Source organism: Leptonotus elevatus, chromosome 8 (assembly GCF_054856555.1).
Source record: "Leptonotus elevatus isolate MCC_2025b chromosome 8, RoL_Lele_1.0, whole genome shotgun sequence".
NCBI classification, from domain to species: domain Eukaryota; kingdom Metazoa; phylum Chordata; class Actinopteri; order Syngnathiformes; family Syngnathidae; genus Leptonotus; species Leptonotus elevatus.
This window is the reverse complement of record NC_141246.1, coordinates 17,771,067-17,795,220: the sequence shown is the minus strand read 5'-3', so window position 1 is coordinate 17,795,220 and position 24,154 is coordinate 17,771,067. Positions and strand designations below refer to the sequence as shown.

At 39.3% G+C, this 24,154-nt stretch overlaps 3 protein-coding genes across 3 annotated transcripts; all 3 read left to right on the top strand.

The window, feature by feature from the left end:
* Positions 1 to 5,521: 5,521 nt before the first annotated feature.
* On the top strand, positions 5,522 to 7,357 carry LOC147170049 (cysteine-rich protein 1). Its single transcript, XM_086082998.1, has 4 exons — positions 5,522 to 6,040; positions 6,841 to 6,935; positions 7,026 to 7,080; positions 7,180 to 7,357. The coding sequence occupies exons 1-4, from the start codon at positions 5,998 to 6,000 to the stop codon at positions 7,188 to 7,190; spliced, it is 204 nt and encodes a 67-aa protein (XP_085939124.1). The 5' UTR covers positions 5,522 to 5,997; the 3' UTR covers positions 7,191 to 7,357.
* A 1,338-nt stretch (positions 7,358 to 8,695) lies between these two features.
* Positions 8,696 to 17,529, top strand: pi4k2b (phosphatidylinositol 4-kinase type 2 beta). Its single transcript, XM_086083831.1, has 11 exons — positions 8,696 to 9,212; positions 11,780 to 11,931; positions 13,074 to 13,154; positions 13,242 to 13,361; positions 13,463 to 13,594; positions 13,915 to 14,068; positions 14,324 to 14,385; positions 14,802 to 14,904; positions 15,634 to 15,767; positions 15,891 to 15,950; positions 16,194 to 17,529. Exons 1-11 carry the CDS (start codon positions 8,867 to 8,869, stop codon positions 16,365 to 16,367), a joined length of 1,518 nt encoding a protein of 505 aa, XP_085939957.1. The 5' UTR covers positions 8,696 to 8,866; the 3' UTR covers positions 16,368 to 17,529.
* A 1,829-nt stretch (positions 17,530 to 19,358) lies between these two features.
* Positions 19,359 to 23,069, top strand: htra3a (HtrA serine peptidase 3a). The gene is given in 9 exon segments (XM_086083086.1): positions 19,359 to 19,798; positions 20,125 to 20,208; positions 20,391 to 20,613; positions 22,168 to 22,362; positions 22,472 to 22,504; positions 22,668 to 22,737; positions 22,740 to 22,799; positions 22,887 to 22,937; positions 23,014 to 23,069. Coding segments are annotated over 9 exon segments (1,200 nt in total). The 5' UTR covers positions 19,359 to 19,370.
* The last annotated feature ends 1,085 nt before the right edge of the window (positions 23,070 to 24,154 follow it).

Genomic DNA, 24,154 nt, shown 5'->3' with positions numbered 1-24,154 from the left:
CATCATTCATTACCTATACCACATATCCTGATACATGCTCCCACGTTGCGATTGAACTCAGCAATGCGACTTTAGTGTGCACAATAGTTTGACATGTTTGCTCTCTTTTGAAATAACTAACGTGTGAGACCAAATGAATGGGCACTTAGACCACTGTTCGATTAGCGGTGTCTGTTAAATCAGAAGCTGGATGGCAAAGAGGCAGGCTAAAAGGGGCTTTAAATTATTTATTTACAAATACCAAGCCTACCGATTGCAGCTGTTTCATCCAGTGCTGAAAGTTTGCCGGAGATATTCGCTTTGTTCGCAAAAGTTCCGTGCCATTTCCCGTTGCTGGATAATAAAACAAATATACTTAAGATCAGGTCACAGGTTCATTTTCTTGCCACGTTTTGCAGTTCTTTTACATGCCTGAGAGTATGTATGAAATGTGAGCGTAAGAAATATCAAGTTTATTATAAATGGCTGTATATGCGTTGGTGTGTGTAATTTTGAGTGCGTACACTTAACCCCGGACCAACCCATTTTAACTCTCAACATTATTCTCATGGTTTTACTCCGTAATTTCACACTCATCAGCGCCACTCCTAATACGCACATCCACGGCACAGACATTCTCTCCTCATTACGCTCCCTTTTCCGACTTTGATGATATGCAAATAACCCTCCACCTAGCCCCCCCCCCCCTTCCTCCGCCCTCCCATTTCTCTGCCTCAAGCAACAACACACACATGCACACACTCGCACATCACACACCGACTAATGCGCTGTGGCAGTGGCCACAGACAGGCGGGGAGGATCAATTTCTTACCCAGTGTGCTACCGATATTCATAAGATAAGGCCATGGAGAGGGAGGCAGGGGAAGGAGGGGGATGTTGCATAGATGGGAGTAAGGAAAATGGCGAGTGGGTGTAATGAAGGGGAGGGAGCCGGAGGAAAGGGTGTCCAGGAAAAAGGGCTGAGTGGGAAGAAAAGGGAGTTGTGAGTATACACGGGTGAGAAAGTGGTGAATGTGAGGGAAATCTCGCGGGTGCGCGGATGGGTGGATGCAGGATAAGTAAGTGGGTTAGGGTAGTAGGAAAGGGGGATGGGGGTGTAGAGAGGACTCTGGGGGATGGGATAGGGAATGGATGGGGTGGTAAGGAAAAACGAGGGATGTGTGTTGTGTGTGCATATTTGGAGGGGGGGGGGGGGGTCCATTTTGCTGACTTGCTCTCTTATTGGCTTGTTCAAAAGCTTGGGGAGGGGCAGCCACAAAGCATACTCTCCCCAGCTGTAGGAAGTGATGAGAAACAAAGAGTGTGGCAGGGAGGGAGAGATATGTTTTAATGTTGATATTCTGGTCTAATTAAATTCCGGAATGAATGGTGCTTATCAGATCCAAGTCATATAGAGACAAAGGCGCCGGCTTTTGTTTGACTGGAAGAATTCTGCACACGCATGAATTCTTGATCTATTATTCAAATTTATTTGAGAGATAGAAAAGCGCAAATTGCCAACACTGTTTTACGATTTGTAATATTGTTCTGAATTTTATATACTGTATAACAACCAGCTGCAACATTAGCTGCACTTTGACAATGTCATGAGCTACAGCTGTATTTTTTTTAAACTGCCTTTACGAAGATCAACTAGGCCATACATGTTCATTATTGTTCAATTGTTGTCATGTGCATCAACCACACTGTATCATACTCACAAGCGACCTTCTAATGTAGCTTGATATGGAAACCAAAATCACACAACAATCTGTGATGCAACTCTTTATTAGTACCAAACACAACGTGGTGTTAATTATTGCCATCTCTTGTTGTGAATTTTATTTGGTTGTGCAGGTGCACCACACAAAGAACTATATTGCTGACCTATAGTCACAGAGAAGGAATCGATCCCATGGTAGCTGTCCGAAAGTCTGCTGTGTGTACTTACCACCATACTACCTATCCCAAAATGTTTAATAAAATTACATTTGAAATGTGCAGAAATGCAAGAAATGTAAAAATATTCAGGATCTCAGATGTCCGCATCAACATGCCATATTTAAACATCTTGATCACATCAACATCATTTAATTAAATGTAAACACAAATTTTGACCTGTAATGAAAAAATAAACAGATATCTCAAACTGTAATGGAAAAAATAAATAGCTTTTCCACAAACAGCAGAAGGCAGATTGGAAGCTGTTTAAGGAGGCCAGTTGAAGTCCGCCTGCTAAACCAGTTTGCTTACTTTGAATGAGTATCAGACATGGAAAATAGAGTGTGTTGCTGCATGCATGTTCATTGCTGGAGAGAAAGAGAACAAATTGAGAAAAATTAATACCTGCCCCTCTGTTTCCCCAAGCAGAGCTAAACAATAGGACGGGCGGTCAGAAAAGAGCCAAGAAAATGTGGAAGTTGGAACAAACTGTTGAAGTCGGTTAGAGCCACTCTGCATATTGTGAATTATATTTTGTGTAATCACACTCATCTTGGGCCTGATCACTGTAGTTTTAAAATCATTATTCATTCATTTGAAGTATGATAAATAGTTGCATCTTTAAAGAATGTGTAATGGTACACTTCAACAACAACATTATCTGACATTACCGGTTTGGTTGATCAGGCCCCTCTGACAATTTGTCCTGCTTGTGTCCTATGTACTTCCAACCCATATATACTAAGCATAGAAGGTCTGCTTTTTTTCTGGGGGATTTATCCATATAGTCATCAAAATAGCCGGATTTAGAAAATCGAATAATCAATATTGAATACATTTTCCTTTTCAAACCCGATATAGATTCATAAAACAACAAATTGATTATTTTAATATCTCTTTTTCCCATAAATTCTGAAGAAAATAGAATTGTAAAGGCTGAATGTTTTTTTTTAAATCTTAGTTTTCTTGAAATTACTGTTCACATGAATATATTTATTTATGAAAGACCTGATTTATTGCACTTTTAGACAATTCAGAATATTTTTAATTTATAGTTATACGAATTAATTAATAATTAATTAGTATAGTATATATATATACATACACACATGTTTTTAATCATGTCCTTGACATTTAAGAAGAATTGATGTTCCATAATTAATCTGATATTGGATTGAAGTGAAGTTAATCAAATCAAATTGGGAAAAATCGAAATTGGATCGAACTGAACTCTTGTGAATCGAAATCGAATCGATTGAGGAAATTAGAATCGATATCCAACCCTAATCAAAAGCCATTAAGAATATAAAACTTGTCAGAATGAGAAACATAATATTAATACAGTGATTATCCACTTATTTTAACAATTTGCATGCTTTGTAATATTACAAAAATGTGAACAGTAGACATTAGAACACATATATACTATGTACGAATCAATTTTAAGCCCTTGCCAAAATATTGACTGGATGCTGTTTTAGGTCTGTCAAAGGAAATGTCTTTCAGGAATAACTACATTAACTTTAGTTAACAAATATAACAATTTGTGTAAAGCAAGTTAGTAATTTAATGAGATTTGCATGCCACTGAAACTCCTTTGCATTAGGTCTGTTATTCAAATTGATTGCATTAGATTAAAAGTTGTGATGGGAGTCGAGAGATGATGACAACCATGATGTACACTCATTTGTTGCATGTATGATGGGCTTAATACATGTTTTTGTATTTACTTTAACTGACATAAACAGATGACAAACATTTCAAACTGTAATATTAGCACTGCACAAATAATTCAAGTATCTTTCAATTTAGCAAAATTCCATACAGTACAGTTGCAGTATCATGTTTTGGCAAACAAGAGATCCCATAATACAATCTAATTGACCCAGCCACTCACATGTACAAATAAAGTCTCAGTTCCATGATAATATCACTACATAGAAGAATCTAGGGATTTATAGGCTTTGCCAGATTAAAATGGAAAAACAAGGATTTATTTTCCCCAACTTTTCCATCTGCTGGCAGCCAAAGTAGAGGATTATAGCCTTTAGATTGTCACAGAGGGGGATATAGTGAAAAACATCCCATTTTGTTGTGGATGCTACTTGTATAATAAAATAAACTAGTTTGGTTGAGGAATGATTATTTTCCAATGGTAAATACTCTGAGTTTTTCACTTGTTATTTGTGCTAAAACATTATACAGTGCTGTAAATTAAAGATAAGTGTGCTGCTCTATTGTTTCGATTAGTTAGTTAATTATTTGAAAAGCGTTTTTAACTTATTTGCCATGTGTGTACACACATAAGAGTGGTTGTATGCATGTAACAGAGATGCAAAGCCATGCCATATACCTGGGTCAGAACAGTGAGGAGGGTTCCAAGACCTAAAACCTGCTGATGAGTTGATGTGAGCGGCTGAATAGAAAAAGAGTAGGCTGTCCAAGGCTTAAGAATGTGTGACTGTGCCTTGATAGTACTATGCACATTAAATGTGCATTAATGTGTGGGCAGGAGGAATCCCCGAATTGCCGTGTCTCTGTGTCTTGCTCTTTCTTTCTTTGTTATTTCTCTCTCTTAATTTGCTTTATTTGTTCCTATTTCAGCCAGCTTGCACCCCTCACTGATTCATGCATTTTGGTCAAATGACACTAGTCCCCTGCTTTGTTTTTACTTTGTATTCACTCTCTGCCCCATCCTGACAATTGTATTTGTATCAAAACACATTCACTATATAACATTGCCTCACACATGAATGCTAATAGCGAAACATGATAGTGATACAGAAGCTATTTGGTATTCCAACATCTCCAAATCATGACGCACTGGAGAGGGCTCTTGGAAAATATGCAAATGCTGACATCCCTCATATTTCCTGACCTTCTAAAATGTGTCAGTTGTTGAAATGATGAACAAATCGCCATGTATCAGACAAGGGAAAACATATTCTAAATTCCACATATCAAATCAAATCAAACTTTATTGTCATTTAGTAGCACACACAATCAGCAGTTCATACATATCATTCATTTTTGTGTGTGTGAAAGAATATCTGCAGTCTACATTTAACACAAGCCCACACAAAATAGTTTTTCCACGATGAGGCATATACTACCTCAGAAAAGTTAATCAGAGTCCATCTTTTTTCACTCACCCTCCTTCACAAATGTCCCTCCAGAGGTCCACTTCCAACAACTATCTTGAGGGACGAACCGCCTCCACACTGACTCAAGAGTCTGCTGCTCTGTGTGTGACTTTTTCCCTCTCCCAACTTGGTCTCACGCTTCCTCTCCTCCTGCTTTTTTGGCTGCGACCTCTTGTGATGTCACTGAAAATGGTCTGTACATGAGTGTGGTTGTGAGTGCTGGCTGGCTGCATGCGCATGAGTGTCGAGTGAATGAGAACAAGAGAGACAGAGGGAAAGAAAGGCACGAGTGTCTGATTTCCCTTCTCAGTTCAGTGGCTTGCCTCCTTTTTAGTCTGAAGAAAATGTGAGTAGGAGAGAAGGCTGCTGTGTTTAAGCTGCTCAGAGTCTTTTTGTCATCCCAAAGTAATCACATTTGTGTTTTAGCCACGGACAACTACGTAAGGTACAGTATATGCTGAGCTTTTGCCTTTATTTGTCGCTATGCTGGTCTTGAAATAATAAAACATCCAAGATGTTATTAAACTGTAGATTTTCTGATTTAATTTAAGAGGTAGAGCCTATACCAGTGTAACAATTACAGGCCAATAGAAATGAGCTTTTCACAATATGAAAACTGAAGGCAGCAGCAACAAACAAACAGCAACGGAAGGAGACTGCAAAATCATTACCATTGTCCAAATGCTTCTGTCCTGTTTATTAAAAATGATTGTCTATTCTTTTTTTCTTTACTTTTTTTTTTCATAAATCTCACTGTTCTCTTTTCCTGTGACGTTTCAGTAGCCACATCCTGGCTGCGGCTTCAAACGGTATACTGGCAACTGTTATTTTTCTCAAATGAGCACACACACACGTCGCCCTTTTGCCACAGCATATTCTTTCATTCTCATTACACCAGTCACATGCGCTAGACAATCAATAATTACACACAGTCATGGTAAGTTACTGTCCAATCTGTGGGAAGCCTGTCTATTTTGGTGAGTATATGACCTCTTACGTTTCTATGGCAGACGGGTTGTCTTTTTGACATTTTCTCTCTCACCAGCTCTTTAGTCTTGTGGTTCAACAGAAGCAAAACACGTTGAAGAAGTTACGCAATATTATATAGTTTTAGTACTGCATATTTTAACATATCTGACAAGTATAAAAGTATCATTCTTGAAGTTGACATTTTTACAAAGAAAGGTTCAACTTTAAGTATTAATAATACGAGTGGGCTATATTCTATTCTGCTGCCGCTCACTGATCTTGCGGTCAACACCATGAAAGGAAAACAATTTATTTAGTTTTTTTCCAAATAATAGCTCAAAGTACATGCTTTAAAAGATAGCTGCCCTGAATACACATTTTATATGGGCTGAAAAGGTTTGCAAAGTCTAATTTGTGGCATACACATCACCCTGTTCCCTACCTGTTACCATCTATAACGATAACAGGATGTGGGTGTAGTCAAACAAGTTTGCATAATAGCCACAGTTTTCTCTTTATTTTCTGTTTCTTATTTCTCTGACTTCTCAAAATTAAATTACTTAAAGCATGCCAGGTAGTATACTCGCATTTTTGTCTATTAAGCACACAGAAATTCAGTTAAAACTGCTTGACATAATCGCCCTACATGGAAGTAGAATTGTTTATTGCAAAACAAAATAAAAATATAAGAAACTCTGTATCTTGTTTGTTTGAAGTAGGTTACAGTATTATATTAATTTACAATTTATTACAGTGGACAGCACATCCTCTTTCTCAGCATAACCTTCATCCCTCATTGTTGATTCAGGTGAGAAGAAGCGGTCTTTAGGAAGAGATTACCATCCACTGTGTCTGAAATGTCAAAAGTGTAGAAGACAGCTAACGGCTGGACAACATGCTGAGGTAACTAAATTGGAAATTTGCGACAACCCCCCCTTCCCCCAGAAAGGTAGACAATTAAGTTAAAACAAACTCTTGACGATTGTGTTTCAGTATGATGAGAAACCATATTGTTCATACTGCTACATGAAGATGTTTGGTCCAAGAGGTAGTTCCCAACAACTCACACTTGAACTTAACTGAGTTCTGCATCTAATTGCTATACTGACATTTATTTATTTTTCCCCATATGGTTTTCTCTCAACAGGTAACAGGTGAGGATTAAAAGCAGTCTGAAACCAACTGATTTACCATTATTGACTGACAAGAAGAGGAGACAAAAAAAAAGAATGATGGACTAAGCAACATCAATGCATTTGATTTAAAATTGTCTTGTTCATTCAGATACTAATAATAAATGCATTTTAAAAATTCCTAACACCAAAGCTGGGTTTAAGACTCCATCCAAAACAAATCCAGAGGGTTACGTGGTTCTTATTTACAAAACAACAACTAAACAGTGCACCATTGGAAATGCATTGAACTGTGGGTTAATGGAGTGCCCCCTTCATCAGGCAACCATAGGTATGGAAACGGGGGCGGAAAGGACGGAAACAAGTGGTAACTGCTGGCAAATCTTAAAAGAGTCTAATGTGTATGGCTGAAATAAATAGAGCAATATGATGATGAGCTTCTCTACAGTATCATTTGTACACACTTCATTCTTACCTGGTTTCCTGGTTTACGCTAATGAAAAAAAACATCAAGGAGAAATCCCTAAAGAACAAAGCAAGACTGGAGTTGAATGAATGATGCCTTTGTGTCTAGAATGCCCTTGAATGTGACTGTCTCCCTCTCATCCACCAATATCCTTCACTCATCCTCCCTTTGCTCAATCCCAAGCACTCCTTCCCTGCTCTTCTGTCTCCTCTCTCTGTGTCTCCTTCACCCATAACCTCCTACCTTGATAAATCACATGACTGCTGTGAAACCAGCTGGTTGACTGCTCATTTGCATGGTTTGCCATATTAGAGTGGTGGTGATGAAGGGGTAGATAGCTTTATGTGAAGAGGAGCCAGGGGTTAGCAAGGAACTGTGGTGAGCATTGGATCATGATTGAAGCCTCAACACAGTTAGATTTCAAAGCCAGGAAGAGACCCTGTGAATGTAAATTGGAATCAACATGAACAAGGAGAACGTAAAATGGAGCAATGGACAATATGTTTGCATTGTGAAAGAGCTACTCGTATGCCTGCACTATTTATGATTTCATATCCAAGAATAGAATGAAGTGTGTGGAAAACATTTGAAAACGCTTCCAGTTTTGCCGAGACTCACCACTTGGCCTTGTCTTTATGTGTGTGTATCATTATTGACATCTAGTGGTGGCGTAGAGTTACAACAATTTGATTAGACGAATCCATTGCTACTAAACTCACAGTCGCGGTATAAGCTTAGGCTTTAAATGCTCTATATAATGTATATCATTTATGCAGCGAGCAATACAGCGACAGACTGAAAAAAATCAGATCCGTTTGACTTTTAGTTGATTGTTAATTGTGTGCTATAATTATACACGTCTATTTGATTACGGTTCACTTTTTAAGAGTTATGTTTAGGTTTGTTGGACGGGGATTCTAAAACTATTACTACAACAAAGTGTGTGCGGGAGTTGTTTCGATTGATAGCAGTTATGAAAGGTAACCATTCGGAAACATTCTCGATTTACGAGCAGCATGTGAAGACACTGTGGCAAATCTTTAGTGCGCATGTCTACAGAGTGAACCAGGAAGTTATGCGGTCGGCGAATGCAGTCTGTAAGCGTCATGGAATAAGGCATTTGGCGTCTGTGTGCGCTTGAAGGGACAATATTCAGTCGATAATGGATTCTTGACAACGCCATCAAAGTGTGGTATTCTATTCGTGTAAATTTAAGAGGTAAGAAGTGCGCGACAATGATGTCAGAATGCGACCAGACAGAGACTTCCGAACCAGCGTTGGACGCCGAGACAAGCGCGGTTTCTCAACTGGAGTCCAATTTGCTCACCGTGCATCGTCCGGGAGTGTTTTTTGACAAGAACACAGCGGGCTTGGGCCTCCAGGCTAACCCCGGCGCTGCCGTTCGAATTTCGGACTCGTGTGAAAGCGTCTTGACCGAGCTCGAGGCAGAATGCTCCGGCGAAGACACGTTGCTGTTGCCGTGCTTTGCTGGAAGCTCATCCTCGCCGAGAAGTGCCCGAGACAAGAGCAGGCGGAACAGACACAGCTCGTCGTCGGATAGAGACACTTTGACCTCGCCAGGTAACTACTGTGATCATAACAAGTGATGCTGGATATTTACGTAAATGGGCCAGGTTTGTGTATTTATAGATGCTCATGCTGTATGCAACAGAGAGAAGAGTTTGGAGGATGTGGCACTTAATAATAGCCACATAATTGCTACCCGGATATCACTGAAATGCTGAGTTTAGTGACATGGTGCATTATCCTGTAAGAAGACTTACACTTCAGCCCACTAGTAGTAGAACGACCATGTCTTACCTACTCATAATAATGTTTCCACTTCTACCTTACACTACTGCATGACAGTTCTGCGCACCAGCAGCACAACAACAGTGTGAGGCAGAAGTTATCTGTTAGTCATATGCGAGCTACTAGTACTACTACTAACTAGGGCCGGAGATAAGGTTTGTGAGGCTGAGTATATTTAAAAGGGAAAACATACTCAATAACCAATTAATTGGCCAATTATTTTAAAATAATATATAAACATGTAAATAAAATCAGTAAATGATTTAACGCGGGGGTGTGCAAACTTTTTGCAAACAGTGCCAGATTTGGTGAGCTGAAAATGTGTTGGAGCCAGCCAACCATTACGCTTCCAGTTGCTTTAATTTTTCACACCGTTCGTTTACTGTCACCTTGTCATAGTCCTCAAGTTTCATCTTGTAGTGTCTAGTGATACCAACCTTTTGGTATCGGTTCCGGAACCAGCATGTAGTTCGATACTCTTCGGTACTTTTTCCAAATCAAAAGACGACAACAAAAAAGTCACTTAAAGGCTTTATTTTTCTTCCAAAAAATGTATTGTGTCTTTAATTATATGAGAGAGAAAGGGGAGGGGGGGGGGGGGTAACAGGAAACAAACCCAGTCCACCTGCATTGAAGACTAGCTTAAATGTATTAGTCGGGTCACGGACGTTGGTCTACTACTGAGTTCATCACCAAACAAAGGGGGCGCGCTTGGGAATCATTTGGTGATCTAACCCCCTAATTCCAACCCTTTTAATGCGTAGTGTCAAGCAGGGCGTCAATGGGTCCCTTTTTTCTTCTATTACCTGGCCAGGGATTGAACCCACAACTTCCCAGTCTCAGGGCGGACACTCTACCACTAGGTCACTGAGCTGGTCCAACGATAACCTTTTACAAGAAAAAAAACAACAGACATTAAAAGGAGTTAGTCACCCAATAAAATGCCTTTACGGTGAAAAAATGATTTAAAATGGCAGCAACTCCCCCGCCTTTTTTTTTTTTTTGGTAATGCGACATTTGTTCATGGAACAGATTTTTGTCAGTGCTTCCTCATTCAGAATAGTACTAGAGCTACCTTCTGCCAGCCATGTTTCCTTAAAGAGTTAGGAAGTTGAGATCATTAGTTATAATGATGCCATTAATCAATAGTCATTTGTTTACAAGTGATGTAATGATGAATAGCGCTAACCTTGCAGAGATAACCGGTGATACTGGTTTCTTCAGAGGTTGACAAGCTCTGACAATACTCAGTTTGTAGCTCTAGATTTGTTTCTTCTCAACAACTTTCTGTAGGAGTGGACTTGGGGAGGGTCACCGTTCGAGTCTGCTGTGTAGACTAAAATGAAACTAGAAATACATTTTTGGAGAGATGATAGTCTGCTTCCGGACTACTTTTGAGGTGCCCTTGTGCAAGGCACAAACCACCCTGTCGCCCCCCCAGCCCCTCCAACCCTAGCTCAAGAAGTGCAGCATTGTTTGCGTGCCCCCATTCACTTTGACCTCTGCTGCTCTGTGTTTTGTGGTGTGCAAGACAAAATAAAGACAGACTAGTGCAAATTGATTTTCCTCTGAAGAGATTGTAATTAGTAGTACAGTCAATTAAAAATATAAATCTTATTGGCTTATTGGTTATTTACTGAACTAGTAGTTTAATTTTTTTGCCAAAGGATATTTATTAGCTTTACATCAACTTACATTTAGAATTTGACAACTTGCAGAGTATTAACACACACTGCTGATGTGTTAGCATAGTACAATGTTTACTCAGTCGTGTCCACTCACACGGTCTGATGTAATGGTCATGTATGTTATCATCCACTGATATAAGATTCAACTTTAGCCTCCTTACTTGAACACCTGAAGTCCCTTCAGCTCGGAGTGCACAAAACAAGTTCTCAATTTTTTTTTTCCAGTATTGATTTAACTTTAGATTTTTAGTGCAACACCACTCCCAGTGATGCCAGATATATTCTGTAACCATCTATTTTCTCTTTTATTGTTCTGTGCTATTAGATGTTATTCAAGCACAGTCTACTTGGGCTTCAAATCTAGGCTACAGGTAAACGTCCTTATCCGGTAGGCGTTAACATCCTTTTGTCTTTTTTTTAAACAGCTGTCTTCGCATATAAGAAACTGCTTGTCATTCAATATCCCCAAACGAGTAGGCGGGCTCACACACCCGCATGATACAGTGCAATACTGGGAACCTCACTCTGCTCTGTAAAAAAATCCAAACAAAACTTGGTGTGTCTTGTAGAAAATTCAGAAATATAAAATTCTGATATGATGAAACGTGAAAGTGAATGCACATTTCCATTGGTACTGATTCCTTTTAGGTATCAGCAGTGGGGACTTCAACCATTTCCCCGATGATCCCGAGTTTGCGGATATTATCCAAAGGGCCGATCAAGCCTTTGAGGGCGGTGTCTTTCCAGAGAGGATTTCACAGGGTTCCAGTGGGAGTTACTTTGTCAAAGACCCAAAAGGGGTAAGAAAGGCATTGATTCATGTGTCTCTATATTTATTATATATATATATATATATATATATATATATATATATATATATATATATATATATATATATATATATATATATATATATATATATATATATATATATATATATATATATATATATATATATATATATATATATATATATATATATATATATATATATATATATATATATATATATATATATATATATATATATATATATATATATATATATATATATATATATATATATATATATATATTTATGTCTATATTATATATATATATATATATATATATATATATATAATATAGACATAAATATATATATATATATATATATATATATATATATATATTTATGTCTATATTATATATATATATATATATATATATATATATATATATATATATATTTATGTCTATATTATATATATATTAGGGGTGTGAATTTCCTAGTACATGGCGTTTCGATTCGTATCACGATTCATAGGTCACGATTTAATTCGATACCGATTGATCCAGGTACGAATCTATAAATTGATTATTGCGATTTTTTTTTCTTCTCAAATTTAAAAATTACTAATCAGTAAACTTGTACATGTACACTGTAAGATTTGTATGAAAATGTATTTATTTATCTGAAAATTCAGACTTGTATCTGAGCCACTGCATTTAACAAACAGGTTGCAGTCTGTTTCATGTCTGAACAGCACTGAAATAAAAAATTAAGGCTTAATGTTCCATTAATATAACATTCTTCCATGCTTAATGTGTGAATTCTAACCCTAAGTAAGACATTTTGTTGAATATTCCCATAAAAAAATTGATGTTTAAAAATTGATTCGGCCGCATATCGAATTGATTCGAGAATTGCGCGCTGTAATATCGCGATATATTGCCGAATCAATTTTTTCTAACACCCCTAATCGTATATATATATATATCGTATATATATATATCGTATATATATATATATAATATATATATATATATATATATATATATATATATATATATAATTAGCTTTTTGTTTTTATTATCATTATTATTTTAAATAAATAACATGTCTTCCACCCTGTACAAATTGCCATTTGGAAGTCAACTTGAATCATTCCGCCCTTAACAGAAAGTCATCGGTGTTTTCAAACCAAAGTCAGAGGAGCCCTATGGTCACCTGAATCCCAAATGGACCAAATATTTTCACAAGGTATTCATGTTGCAAGGTTCATCTGCCCATATGATCTCTGCAGTCATGTGTAAGCAGATCGAATGTATCATTACTGTCTTTCTTTAGCTGTGCTGTCCATGTTGTTTTGGGCGAGGCTGCTTGTTGCCAAACCAGGGTTACCTCTCAGAGGCTGCTGCTTCGCTAGTTGATAGCAAACTGGGGCTCGGTGTAGTGCCAAAAACTAAGGTTAGTCTCTCTCATGTGTATCTGTATACATTGAATAGTGTTCTTTTCTTTCCTGGCTGTAGCTGCAGTAAGTGAGCTGAGCGCTTGTCCCCTTTTGTTAGGTGGTGTATTTGGCCAGTGAGACCTTTCATTACAGTGCCATAGACAGAGCCAAATCCAGAGGGAAGAAGTACGCTTTAGAGATGGTGCCCAAAGTGGGACGACGCTTCCACAGAGTGGGCCTGCCACCGAAGGTAACACTAACTCCTCACATTTATTGCAGCACCCCTTTTTCTGATGTAAACCCCAGAGAGAGGTATTTAGTTAGTTAACAGTATGTTTATTATTGCGTTTGTAGTTTCCAGTGATGCACAACTGTGCTGCATCATACTGAGCCGTAATTTATTCTAAATACCCAACAATGTGAATTACAAATACAATACCTTTCAGTATTGCTGTATTTTGTTTGGGTGACTTTTTTTTGATTCGGCACAAGTTGTAGTATATTTGCTTGTGCAACGGATGCTGTCTTGCAAATGCTGAAGGACAGTGACATTTTAATATCTTTGTTTAGGTGGGCTCTTTTCAACTGTTTGTGGAAGGTTATCGTGAGGCCGACCACTGGCTGAGGCACTTTGAGGCAGAACCTCTGCCAGAGAATATCAGAAAACAGCTGCAGTCACAGTTTGAGCGGCTGGTGGTGCTGGATTATGTAATCCGAAACACAGGTGACCAGGGGTTGTCCATGAAGAGTGTTAAGAGTGCAACATTACAGCACAATAGTCCATTGTCAAAGATTTTCCTGCTTTTGAAACTCACCTCTCTATAGTCTATTTGCAAGCAAATTATTTTCCTGCTTCTCTGTCTCTCTCTCTCTCTCTCTCTCTCTCTCTCTCTCTCTCTCCCCCCCACCAGTTGAGAATCACAGGGTTTTTTTTCTATCTTCACATGAACACACCTAACTGAAATTCCCTCTTTGTCAGATCGAGGAAACGATAACTGGTTGATCAAGTATGAGAAGCCAGGAGAGTGCGAGGGACCAAAAGTGAGTCTAATAATAGATCTGATGGGCTATTGATCTTGTGCATCCAGGCGAACTGATGGCATTAGAATTAAATTTATATCAACCAAACATGCACATTTTAGAAATGTCTGGGGATTTGTATATGCTCTTCTACATTTGTGAATGATCATAATTCAATAAAGTTAGTTGTATGCCCCTCCCTATTTCAAAAGACCGACAATAAAAACATAACGACAATAAAAACATAAAGACTTGGAATACGCCAGAATGTTGCAAATGCCAGTGTCATCAGACTACTTGCCATCAGTCATTATTATCCACATATCGATGAACAAGCACAGGGCTGTCATCTCTCTGGCCTGTTAATCAGGCCTTTGGACAGCGATCGATAAGTGATGGTGGCGTCAGTCATTAATCATTGACTCTCCTCGCTGCAGGACGCGGAGTGGCCAGAGAACAGTTCCAAACCTTGCATCAAGATCGCAGCTATTGACAATGGCCTGGCGTTTCCCTTCAAACATCCTGATGAATGGAGAGCCTGTAAGTTGGCGCTTTTTAATGAATGTATCGCTTCCTGATGACGATTTGCCTCACTGGTCTTTTATGATCAAGTGATTATGCGCAGGTACTAGCTTACAATATGATTAAAAGGAATTGCACTACAACAATTTATTTTTTCAAGAATCTACACCAACAGGATACAGCTGTTTGATTATGGGCTATACATACTAATAATACGTTGCAACGAGGCATAAAGTTAAAATTTGCATGCCTACAAGAGCAATCCAACTCTGTGAACAAAGCACCACAATGACTCAGCATTGTGTTGTTCCTTCTTGGCTTGTTTATTACAAGAATAAAACAAGAAGTGTTTTGGAAAAAAGTCACACATCTGTATTCTTCCATTCTATTGGTTGATCAGTAGGGCTGAACGATTTATCATTTTAGGATCGAAATTATGAATTCGGATAATGTGATTTTGTGATTGTCACAGCTGTTTTTGTTTTGTTTTTTTAAAGCCCGTGTTTTCCACACCATGTGTTAATACTTGGGCAGGCCACCCAAGTAAACTGGCCACCACCCAAGAAGTTAAAAAAGTATTTAAAATATCAATAGTGTCGCGACCAGATATACCGCATTTAACATTAGTTCGCCGCCACTCACTTGTGGATCATGAGGTTAGAGAAGATGCAAGTCGAGGTAAAAACCACATGTGATTATCTGTGCTATTTATTTCAAGAAAAAGTTTGTGACTTGTTCTCTCTTCAGACCCCTTTTACTGGGCGTGGCTTCCCCAGGCCAAGGTGGCATTCTCCCAGGAGACCAGAGAGCTGGTGCTGTCTCGCCTCTCGGACATGAACTTTGTGCAGGACCTGAGTGAGGACCTCTATGAGATGTTCATGGTACAGAGCGACAGCACATCTTTAATGATTTTTTTTTAGTTAACTGTAACAGTAAAAGATCAGCAGAAATATGCTACAGTGTGTCTCGCAGCAGCTAACATGAGTTGATCTCTTCCTCGTCAGAGAGATAAAGGCTTTGACAAGACCATGTTTGAGAAACAGATGTCAGTCATGAGGGGTCAGGTGAGTTTCCGCTTGTCTCTCTTCACAGCCTTTAGTCTCTTTTTGTTTCCCCCTCCATTTCATTGAGCCACAATTGTTTTGCGTTGAGTTTGGCACGTGGTTTAATAAAGAATCACTTTTGACATTACACACGCTAGCATACAGCATGAGAAATGTAAACAACTTGGTAATAGCTGAAATCTTGTCGCCATGAAGTATTGTCTGTTGATGATTTCCATTGTTCCTCAACCCTGCTTGCACCAGGTGTTGAATCTCACCCAGGCTCTTAAGGATGGCAAGAGCCCTCTACAGCTGGTGCAGATGCCCCGCGTGGTGGTGGAGCGCAGCCAATCAGGTGGCCAGGGCCGCGTGGTCACCCTGGGCAACGCCTTCACTCAGACCTTCCACTGCAAGCGACCCTTTTTCTCCTCTTGGTAGCGAGGCAACATCAGCCACCGGTGTTGTTTCTGATTCTCAAGGCAGGAAGTGGGAAAGAAGGGATCTTCCCTGTTGTTGACATTTAACCTCATGAGGTAATATTTTGAAGAAGTGCAGATGAATGTTTTTTCCCAACGCTTGTTGTGATGGCAGGGAATGACCAGAATATAACAGCTGGAGAGGATGACATTCCAGTGTTTGCCAGAGAGATTTGACCTATATGGGTTTTGACATGGTCACTTGATTGGATAAGCAGCAAGAATGGGCTTTGTGTATTGTTAAGTAAGATTTTTTGCCCCCTGTTTTTTTTTTTAACGCACATAACAATTATATATTATTCACCGGTTCTACCAGTGACTAAATGACTAAAAACAGGCACAGCACTTCTGTAGTCCGGTGTTTGACTTTCTTATAAAATATTTCTCCAAAAAGTGCATTTCTAGAAGAACATCCAAAAAATAGTCACTTTGCCTTGTAGGGCTCTACATGAAATGTGAGAGGTTTGATTAGTTCCTCTCAAGTTCATGAACCCAGCGTTTTTTTCAAAAATGTGTTGAATTAACACAAAGCCAGTGTCTTCAACACTTACAGTACTACTGCCAAACTCTTTCTGCAGAAGGACTCTTGAAAAGCCTCAAGGGAAGAAAAAAAAAATCTTATTTAAACTTGAATTTGAGCCTTGTAGGAAGAGGACTTGGAATAACCACATTGCTTGAATGTAATGTTTACTGTTTATACTCTTTTTTCCTAAACATTTCACAGGGAGTGAATGCGGTCAAAAACAATCTCACAACACTGAATGTATTTGTTCTTTGGCATGTATTTATTTCACGGCATGGAAAAATAGCACCACCGTCACCCCACTTTGTGACTTTTGAAAGAGGAAAGTCAGTGCCATGGACTTTTTCTTATGTATGCATCTTGATATTTGTATTCCAACATGATGATTGTATAAGCAGAGTTGTATATTTAACACATTGAACTGTGGGAGCATTTAATCAGCCTATGGTGGGATTTTGTGGCTGTATTTTTGTCTGTTTTTTTTCAAGCTGGGGTTCATCCTGGTGAAGAAGAAAAACATGAAGACTCCTTTACTGTGCCACAAGGGAAATTGGGTTTACACTCGTATTAAGCGAGAAATTAAATATTTAACCATCTCTGATACTGGAGGTTTTGTTCTTTACTAGCTCCTCAATATGGTGATGTGGCACTCGTCATGGTAGAAGTGGTATAGGAAATGGATCGCCTTTATAATATGACCTCAGTTAGTAGCAGTCGCCATCTTGTGGCTATACGCGTTTCATGACTAAAATGCTGTACAGTATACTTTTGCTATTTCACTCCTATTGTGGCTTCTTCAACTCAACACTGTATATCTATATTTCTACTTTGTAATCGGCCATCTTTCAAATTAATGTAAAATTCGTGACTTATTTAGAATAAAAAAGGAATCAAATGAACAAATCAAAGTTACAGCGCTTAAACTGATAGATATTATTTATTTTTCTATGAACACTAGGTGGCGCTCAGAATCAAACATACTGGGATCAATCATTTTCAAGTACAGTTTTTATAGCCACAATAAGTGCATGTGAACGTCAATTTAAAAAGCCCTCTTTTCAGTGACGTTTTCAATCACATCCATGGTTAATTTAGAGACTTCAATTAACACAAGGAAGCCGCGTATTTTTGGATGTGGGCGGAATCCAGAGTAAGTAGCTACAACGTGCAAGTGATAATCAGACCAATCACTTCTGAACTTTTATTTAAACATGTGCACGTGTTTTTACTGAAGTGGTGCTGTTGACAATTCCGAGCTTACATCACAAGTTAAAATGGCAGTCAACTCTGTGAAATGGCGCTCTCCGCTCATTGAAAAGCATCAGACTTTGGTCCAATAGTAACCTGATTCCTGAGCATTATTTTGATTTCAAAATGCGATGAAGTGTCGTTTGACTACTATAAAAATCTGCCTGGTTTGTATGATAGGCACACGGCCCGGATGTTTGGAATTGTCAAAAGTCTAGAATAGATCAGGGGCAGGGAACCCTGGTCCTCGAGAAGGCCACTATTCTGCCTGTTTTAATGGCTCGATGATCCCTCCACCAACACACCTGATTCGATTAACAGGATCATTATCATGCTTCTACAGCGCTTACCTAGTTGCCTATATGAGCTGATCAGTTTAGTCGGCTGAGTTGGAGGAGGCAGATATCGAAAACAGGCAAGAAAGGGACTCTAGAGGATCAGGGTTCTTTAAGCCCGGCCCAGAGTTTAACCGTGGTTGACTTACAGTATACCTGTCGTCTGTTTATCATGCTATCCGCGGTGGTTGAGAAAAAAAAGGAAAAAAAAGTAACACGCTTATTTTGTCAAAATAAGGCGTAGAAAGTACGGTATAAATCAAAGTAAAAACTTGTCTGAAAAATAACTCAAATTCTTTACTAATAACATGGGTTTATTAGAAACAGACATGCACTTAAGATAGGTTACCAGACGTATTTTATAATCTAATTGGGGCTTAGCATTACATATAAAGGTAAGAGCATTTTTAAAGAGAGATCAGCAAATAAGCTAAAAGTAACAACAGTGAACTTGACCTTATTTTAACTATTCATTAGTTTTTCTTGCTATCACATTGTTTAAGCATAATTGATTGAAGCATAATTAAAAGCTTTAAAAATAGATTCAACCTATTCAAAAATTAAATTTGGACCTTGATTGAAATTTGAAATGTTTCAATTAAAGTAAAAAATGAAAAATAGGCTAATCTTCTATTTTGTGTTCATAAACCTGTATATCTGAGTCCAGAGGAGTCACAGCCTGCACTCACGAACCTCACTGGTGGGTTGTTGTCGCCCTCCTGTAAACTACGCCCATGACTGCAAGTTCCTGATTCTTCCTATATCGCATCTGCAGCAATTTTCCAGGGCTTAAGACCTTGATATATTTTGTATTTCACTCTGATTATTGTCACTCACCACTGTCACCAGCATCTTCAGCATGAATCTGCAGCAACTGTTATTTACAGCAGCCTTTCTCTGTGCTCTCGACCTCACCGGAGCCGTAGACCGTGCCAGCTGCCTCTCCTTGTGCGACCCGAGCTCCTGTCCGAGCCCCATTTGTGCCACTGGATACCTCCTGGATCGATGCAACTGCTGCACGGTGTGCGCTCCAGGAGATGACGAGAGCGACCCCCGCAGCCGCAATCCACCAGTGCCCTGCAGGGACGGCATGGTGCGTGCGCGAAGAGGCTCAAAGGGGGTCTGCCGCTGTAAGGTGGGACATTTGGTGTGTGGAAGCGATGGGGAAACGTATGGAAATGTTTGCAAGATGAGCACAGCCAACCGCAAGAGGAAGGGGAAACCTGCAGTTCGACAAGTGCACGATGAACCGTGTGCCCTTTCAAGTGCAGGTAGCAAGCAGTTTCAGCATTTGTTTGATATTCTGTGCGCTGTAGGCCTACTAGTAGCCTACTAATAACGGTTCCCACTCCTGTATGACATCATAGTTCTGCAAACTAATAGAAAGAAAAGGGCGGGCGCACTAGAACAAACACATTGCGTGCATAGTACCAAATTCTGGTCCCCCATCCATCCTATCCTAATAATTACAGCACAGAAATTAAATTAATTATTTATATCATAGTATAGCCTAATTTGGGGGAATGAATGATGGATATAATTTATATTGCACTGTTAATGCATGTAAATATTAACATTTTGACTGATAGGTATGTTAGTACTATAGGTACCAGCAGCCCTCGCTACAAGTTCAACTTCATCGCTGATGTGGTGGAGAAAATAGCACCAGCCGTTGTCCATATTGAGTTGTTCCTAAGGTGTGTGCAATTATACACCACATTGTGAGTTTGTATCCGACATCACTTCTTCGGGACTATACAAAATTTTGGCGGGCTATAGCACGCCACCCTCAAACCCCGGTGTACTGCCGGTCAAATAAATCCCTCAAATTGTATACATTTTCCATCATTAGCCCTTTCCATCTTTATTCTTTCCCCAGACATCCTCTTTTTGGTCACCACATACATCTTTCCAGTGGCTCGGGGTTCATTGTGACCCCCTCCGGCTTGATCATAACCAATGCTCACGTGATAACCACCAGTGTTGAGGTGATGGGGCAGCTCCAGTTGCATATTCAGCTCCATGATGGTGACGTGTACGAGGCTGTGGTCAGAGAAGTAGACAGGAAGGCTGACATTGCCGCCATCAAGGTGAACCCTCAGGTAAAAGAAACAGACTATTAAAGCCCTAGTGTGGAATAAGTCACCACTAGATGTCGCTATAGCATAGAATGTAGCCGAAGTGCATGCAGTTAGAAGCACGCACACTTCAGTGGCTCAGCGAGAACACTCCGCAAGCCTATCACCAATTCTTGTTTTGCGTGAGCAGAGCGGAGCAGCCTAACAAGATCGGTTAGCGGGCATTAGTCCGGAGCCATAGGCTGGAGTGGTTAACAAGAGTGGCTAGTGGAAGAAGCTAATTAAAAAATAACAAAACCCTAGTAAAAACTTGCCAGGGCAAAGCTGACGGTGACAAGCGACGAATCATGGGACTCAGTGACAACCACCTGCAGGCCCCTGCTGTGGAAGATAAGCGGCGGTCGACCCATTGGGTCCAACACTCGATGCAAGCACCGCCAGGGCTAACTTCATTCGCAAAGTTGCCCTTTGGGCACCCGTAGCAGGAAGGGGGCGGTGAAACATGTCAGCCTCTTGTAAGGTGAGACTCCAGCCATATAATATAATTAGTGATTACTAGACCTACGATTATATAAAACATGTACGTTGATATGATGAAACATTTTTGTGTGCGCATATTATAGAAATAAATAGTGGGGTTTTTAAATTGTATTGAATTATTAGTTCACCGCTAGAGGGCGCTAATAATACACACTGGGGCTTTAATGCAAATCAGTATTGTTTGAACTTGTAGTCTCCTAGTGGTTCCCAACGATTTTTTGCACCACAGACCGCTTTCATGTAAAGTGATATTTTGATGGGATAGATGGATGGAATTAAAAAAAAAACCAAATGATTGCAAATATATAAAACTCACAATGATACTGAATGTCGTTCTAATTAGTGGGAGCGCTACACTCGTTTCTCTTCTATGATCCATTTTTTTAAATCTTGGGGTAATGAGAGACAATATGACACCTTAGTGTGAATAAAATCGCTACATATAGTTGAGTGTTGCCAACTCCCCAGTAAGGAAAGTAGCTAAATGACGTCATTACCTAATTAGCATATTTGGCACCTTGCATGTAATAGTAATCTACACTGTAAGAGAGGAATAACGTCGTGGGAGAGGCAAAAAGTGAGTAAAACAAGAAAAACAACTAAAGAATACCAAAAAAAGAGTCGCTAGTCAAGTTCTGTTACATTTTTATGACAAATCTCTCCAAATATATTTGTTTTGCACTCCATTTTGCTAGCTTATGGGCTTACGTTTTACTAGCATATTGTGTGACTGAGACAAGCGCTTTGACGTGTACAGACTTCACGGATCAGTACTAGTCCATGCCCCGGTGGTTGGAAACCGCCTGTGTATATAACGCTTCACGCTGCCAGGTTCTGAAAGGAGTTTGCAAGACCTTCAGAAAGCTAACAGCACTGTGTCCATAAACAGCAAGACTGTAACACTGACGTGGGTGTTCTCACACCCATATTTCACCTACTTCATCCTTCTTCCCACCATTTTTTTTGCCATTTCTCACGTGTCATTATTCTCCTTTGCCTTTCCTTGCTTGCTCAACGAGTGTCTTTATGTGTGAGCAGAAGAAGCTCCCTGTGCTGCCTTTGGGCCGTTCAGCTGATCTAAGACCGGGTGAGTTTGTGGTGGCCATTGGCAGCCCCTTCGCCCTGCAGAACACGGTCACCACTGGCATCGTCAGCACAGCACAGAGGGATGGCAAGGAACTGGGCATCCACGACTCAGACATCGACTACATCCAGACTGACGCTATCATTAATGTTAGTGTACTCAAGACTCATTACATAACATGGCATTGGGATTGTTTTGCACACAAGCCTGAATAATTACTGTGGTTGTCTCTCCTTTTTTATAAACTTTTGTGACTAGTATGGAAATTCTGGAGGGCCCCTTGTTAACTTGGTGAGTATTGTATGGGCAATTTTAGAAACCCTGAATTCTACTGTTAATACAAACCCTCACATTTGCATAAGAGACTTTATATCGATAGAAACTGATAGATAACAATAGATGAATGTATAAGGTTACGTCCACGTGATATCATGCACGTTTGAATTTGTTTCAGGATGGCGAGGTGATCGGCATCAACACTTTGAAAGTGACAGCAGGCATCTCCTTTGCCATACCCTCGGATCGCATTTCCTTGCAGAGTCACATACTAAATATTCCTATGAGTCCAATGCTGAAGAGAGCCAAGGTAAGAAATAAATTACATTTGAAGAGGTAAATCAGTTCCTAATTAAGGAATCAGTATATTGCATCAGTGTCGTCTCCTTTGTGACAGATACCACTACACCTTCAAATGGGTTGACAGAGATGGCAGAGTCAGAAGCAGGTGAGGTCCACACGCCTGAAGCTTTCATTTGGTCCTTAAAAGCATTTACTAATTGATTACCGTGCTGTGTTCTCAGGGCTTCTAGGAGGGATGAGACGTTTATTAGGCAATTGAGTGCTCACATTTAGCTAAGTGTGAAGATATACAGTAATGTCATATTGGACTATATGCATTTTTTTTATTTTTTTTTTAGACCTTTGACATTTCCTGACCACACAACAAAAACAACAATTTTTTTTTTATTACTGTATGTATTTCCTACTTGCGGATTTTGCAGCATTACCCGTATATTTGCTTGCTTCAGTCTAGCAGCAGCATGGAATTATCACAAGTCAGACTCTCCCAACGTCAGCAGATGTGTTTTTGGTGCAGCAAGTCCTACGCAATCAGAAAAATATGTTCTCACACAGGGCACACACAGGATAGAATAAACCTGGAGCATGAACAGTATTACAAATGTAGCTTTCACTACTTCAGACACATCACATTGTTTGGTGCCATAGTGGTGTTATAATGTGAAGCAAATCTGTCTCACAGTTGAGAGGTAGGTTCAAATCTGGGCTCAGGCCTTCCTGTATTGTTTGTGTCTTCCCACCAAGCTTCCATGGATTTTCTTCCAGATACTTTCCTCCCATATTCCAAAAACATGCATGTTAGCTGAACTGGATATTCTAAATCACTCATAGGTGTGTGTGTTAATGGTTGTTTGTTTATATATGCCTGCAATTGGCTGGCACCAATCCAGGTTGTTCTCGCCTCTTGTCCAAAATCAACCCTAATGAGGACAAGCGCCATACAAAATGGATGGATTTTGAAAAGGGATGAACTATTTTCTACATGTATTTTGATATAATTGAGTGCATGCAGGCCCTACTGTATGATGCCAGCTTTCAATAATGTTAATGCATGATTAAAAAAAAAGAAGAAGATGTGTATTTTTTGCAATATATGCTTTGTTTTACATCTTCCAAAGGATAATGTATACTGTACATGGAAATGAAACCACAGCTGCGCGCCGCCTGTGAAAATAACAAAGTTGCCTCTTTTGTTTAGTTCATCCCACCTCTTAATGGATACACATTCTTAATCTTAATCTGGCACAGAGTCCATTTAACCATATTCAGTCTCTGGAAAATGGCACATGATGACAGTATGTGAAGTTTATCTGAACAAATAAAGTGTAATTTGGCTTCTTTTTATTTTATTTAAAAAAAAAA

What these genes read in the sequence shown, in the direction of transcription:
- LOC147170049 (XM_086082998.1), top strand. Translation starts at nt 5,998, where the DNA reads ATGGTAAGTTACTGTCCAATCTGTGGGAAGCCTGTCTATTTTG. An exon ending in TGGGAAGCCTGTCTATTTTG is followed by an intron (nt 6,041 to 6,840) that starts GTGAGTATATGA and finishes TTGTTGATTCAG; the next exon opens with GTGAGAAGAAGCGGTCTTTA. An exon ending in CGGCTGGACAACATGCTGAG is followed by an intron (nt 6,936 to 7,025) that starts GTAACTAAATTG and finishes ATTGTGTTTCAG; the next exon opens with TATGATGAGAAACCATATTG.
- pi4k2b (XM_086083831.1), top strand. Translation starts at nt 8,867, where the DNA reads ATGATGTCAGAATGCGACCAGACAGAGACTTCCGAACCAGCGTTGGAC. An exon ending in TTATGTAATCCGAAACACAG is followed by an intron (nt 14,069 to 14,323) that starts GTGACCAGGGGT and finishes CCTCTTTGTCAG; the next exon opens with ATCGAGGAAACGATAACTGG. An exon ending in GAGAGTGCGAGGGACCAAAA is followed by an intron (nt 14,386 to 14,801) that starts GTGAGTCTAATA and finishes TCCTCGCTGCAG; the next exon opens with GACGCGGAGTGGCCAGAGAA.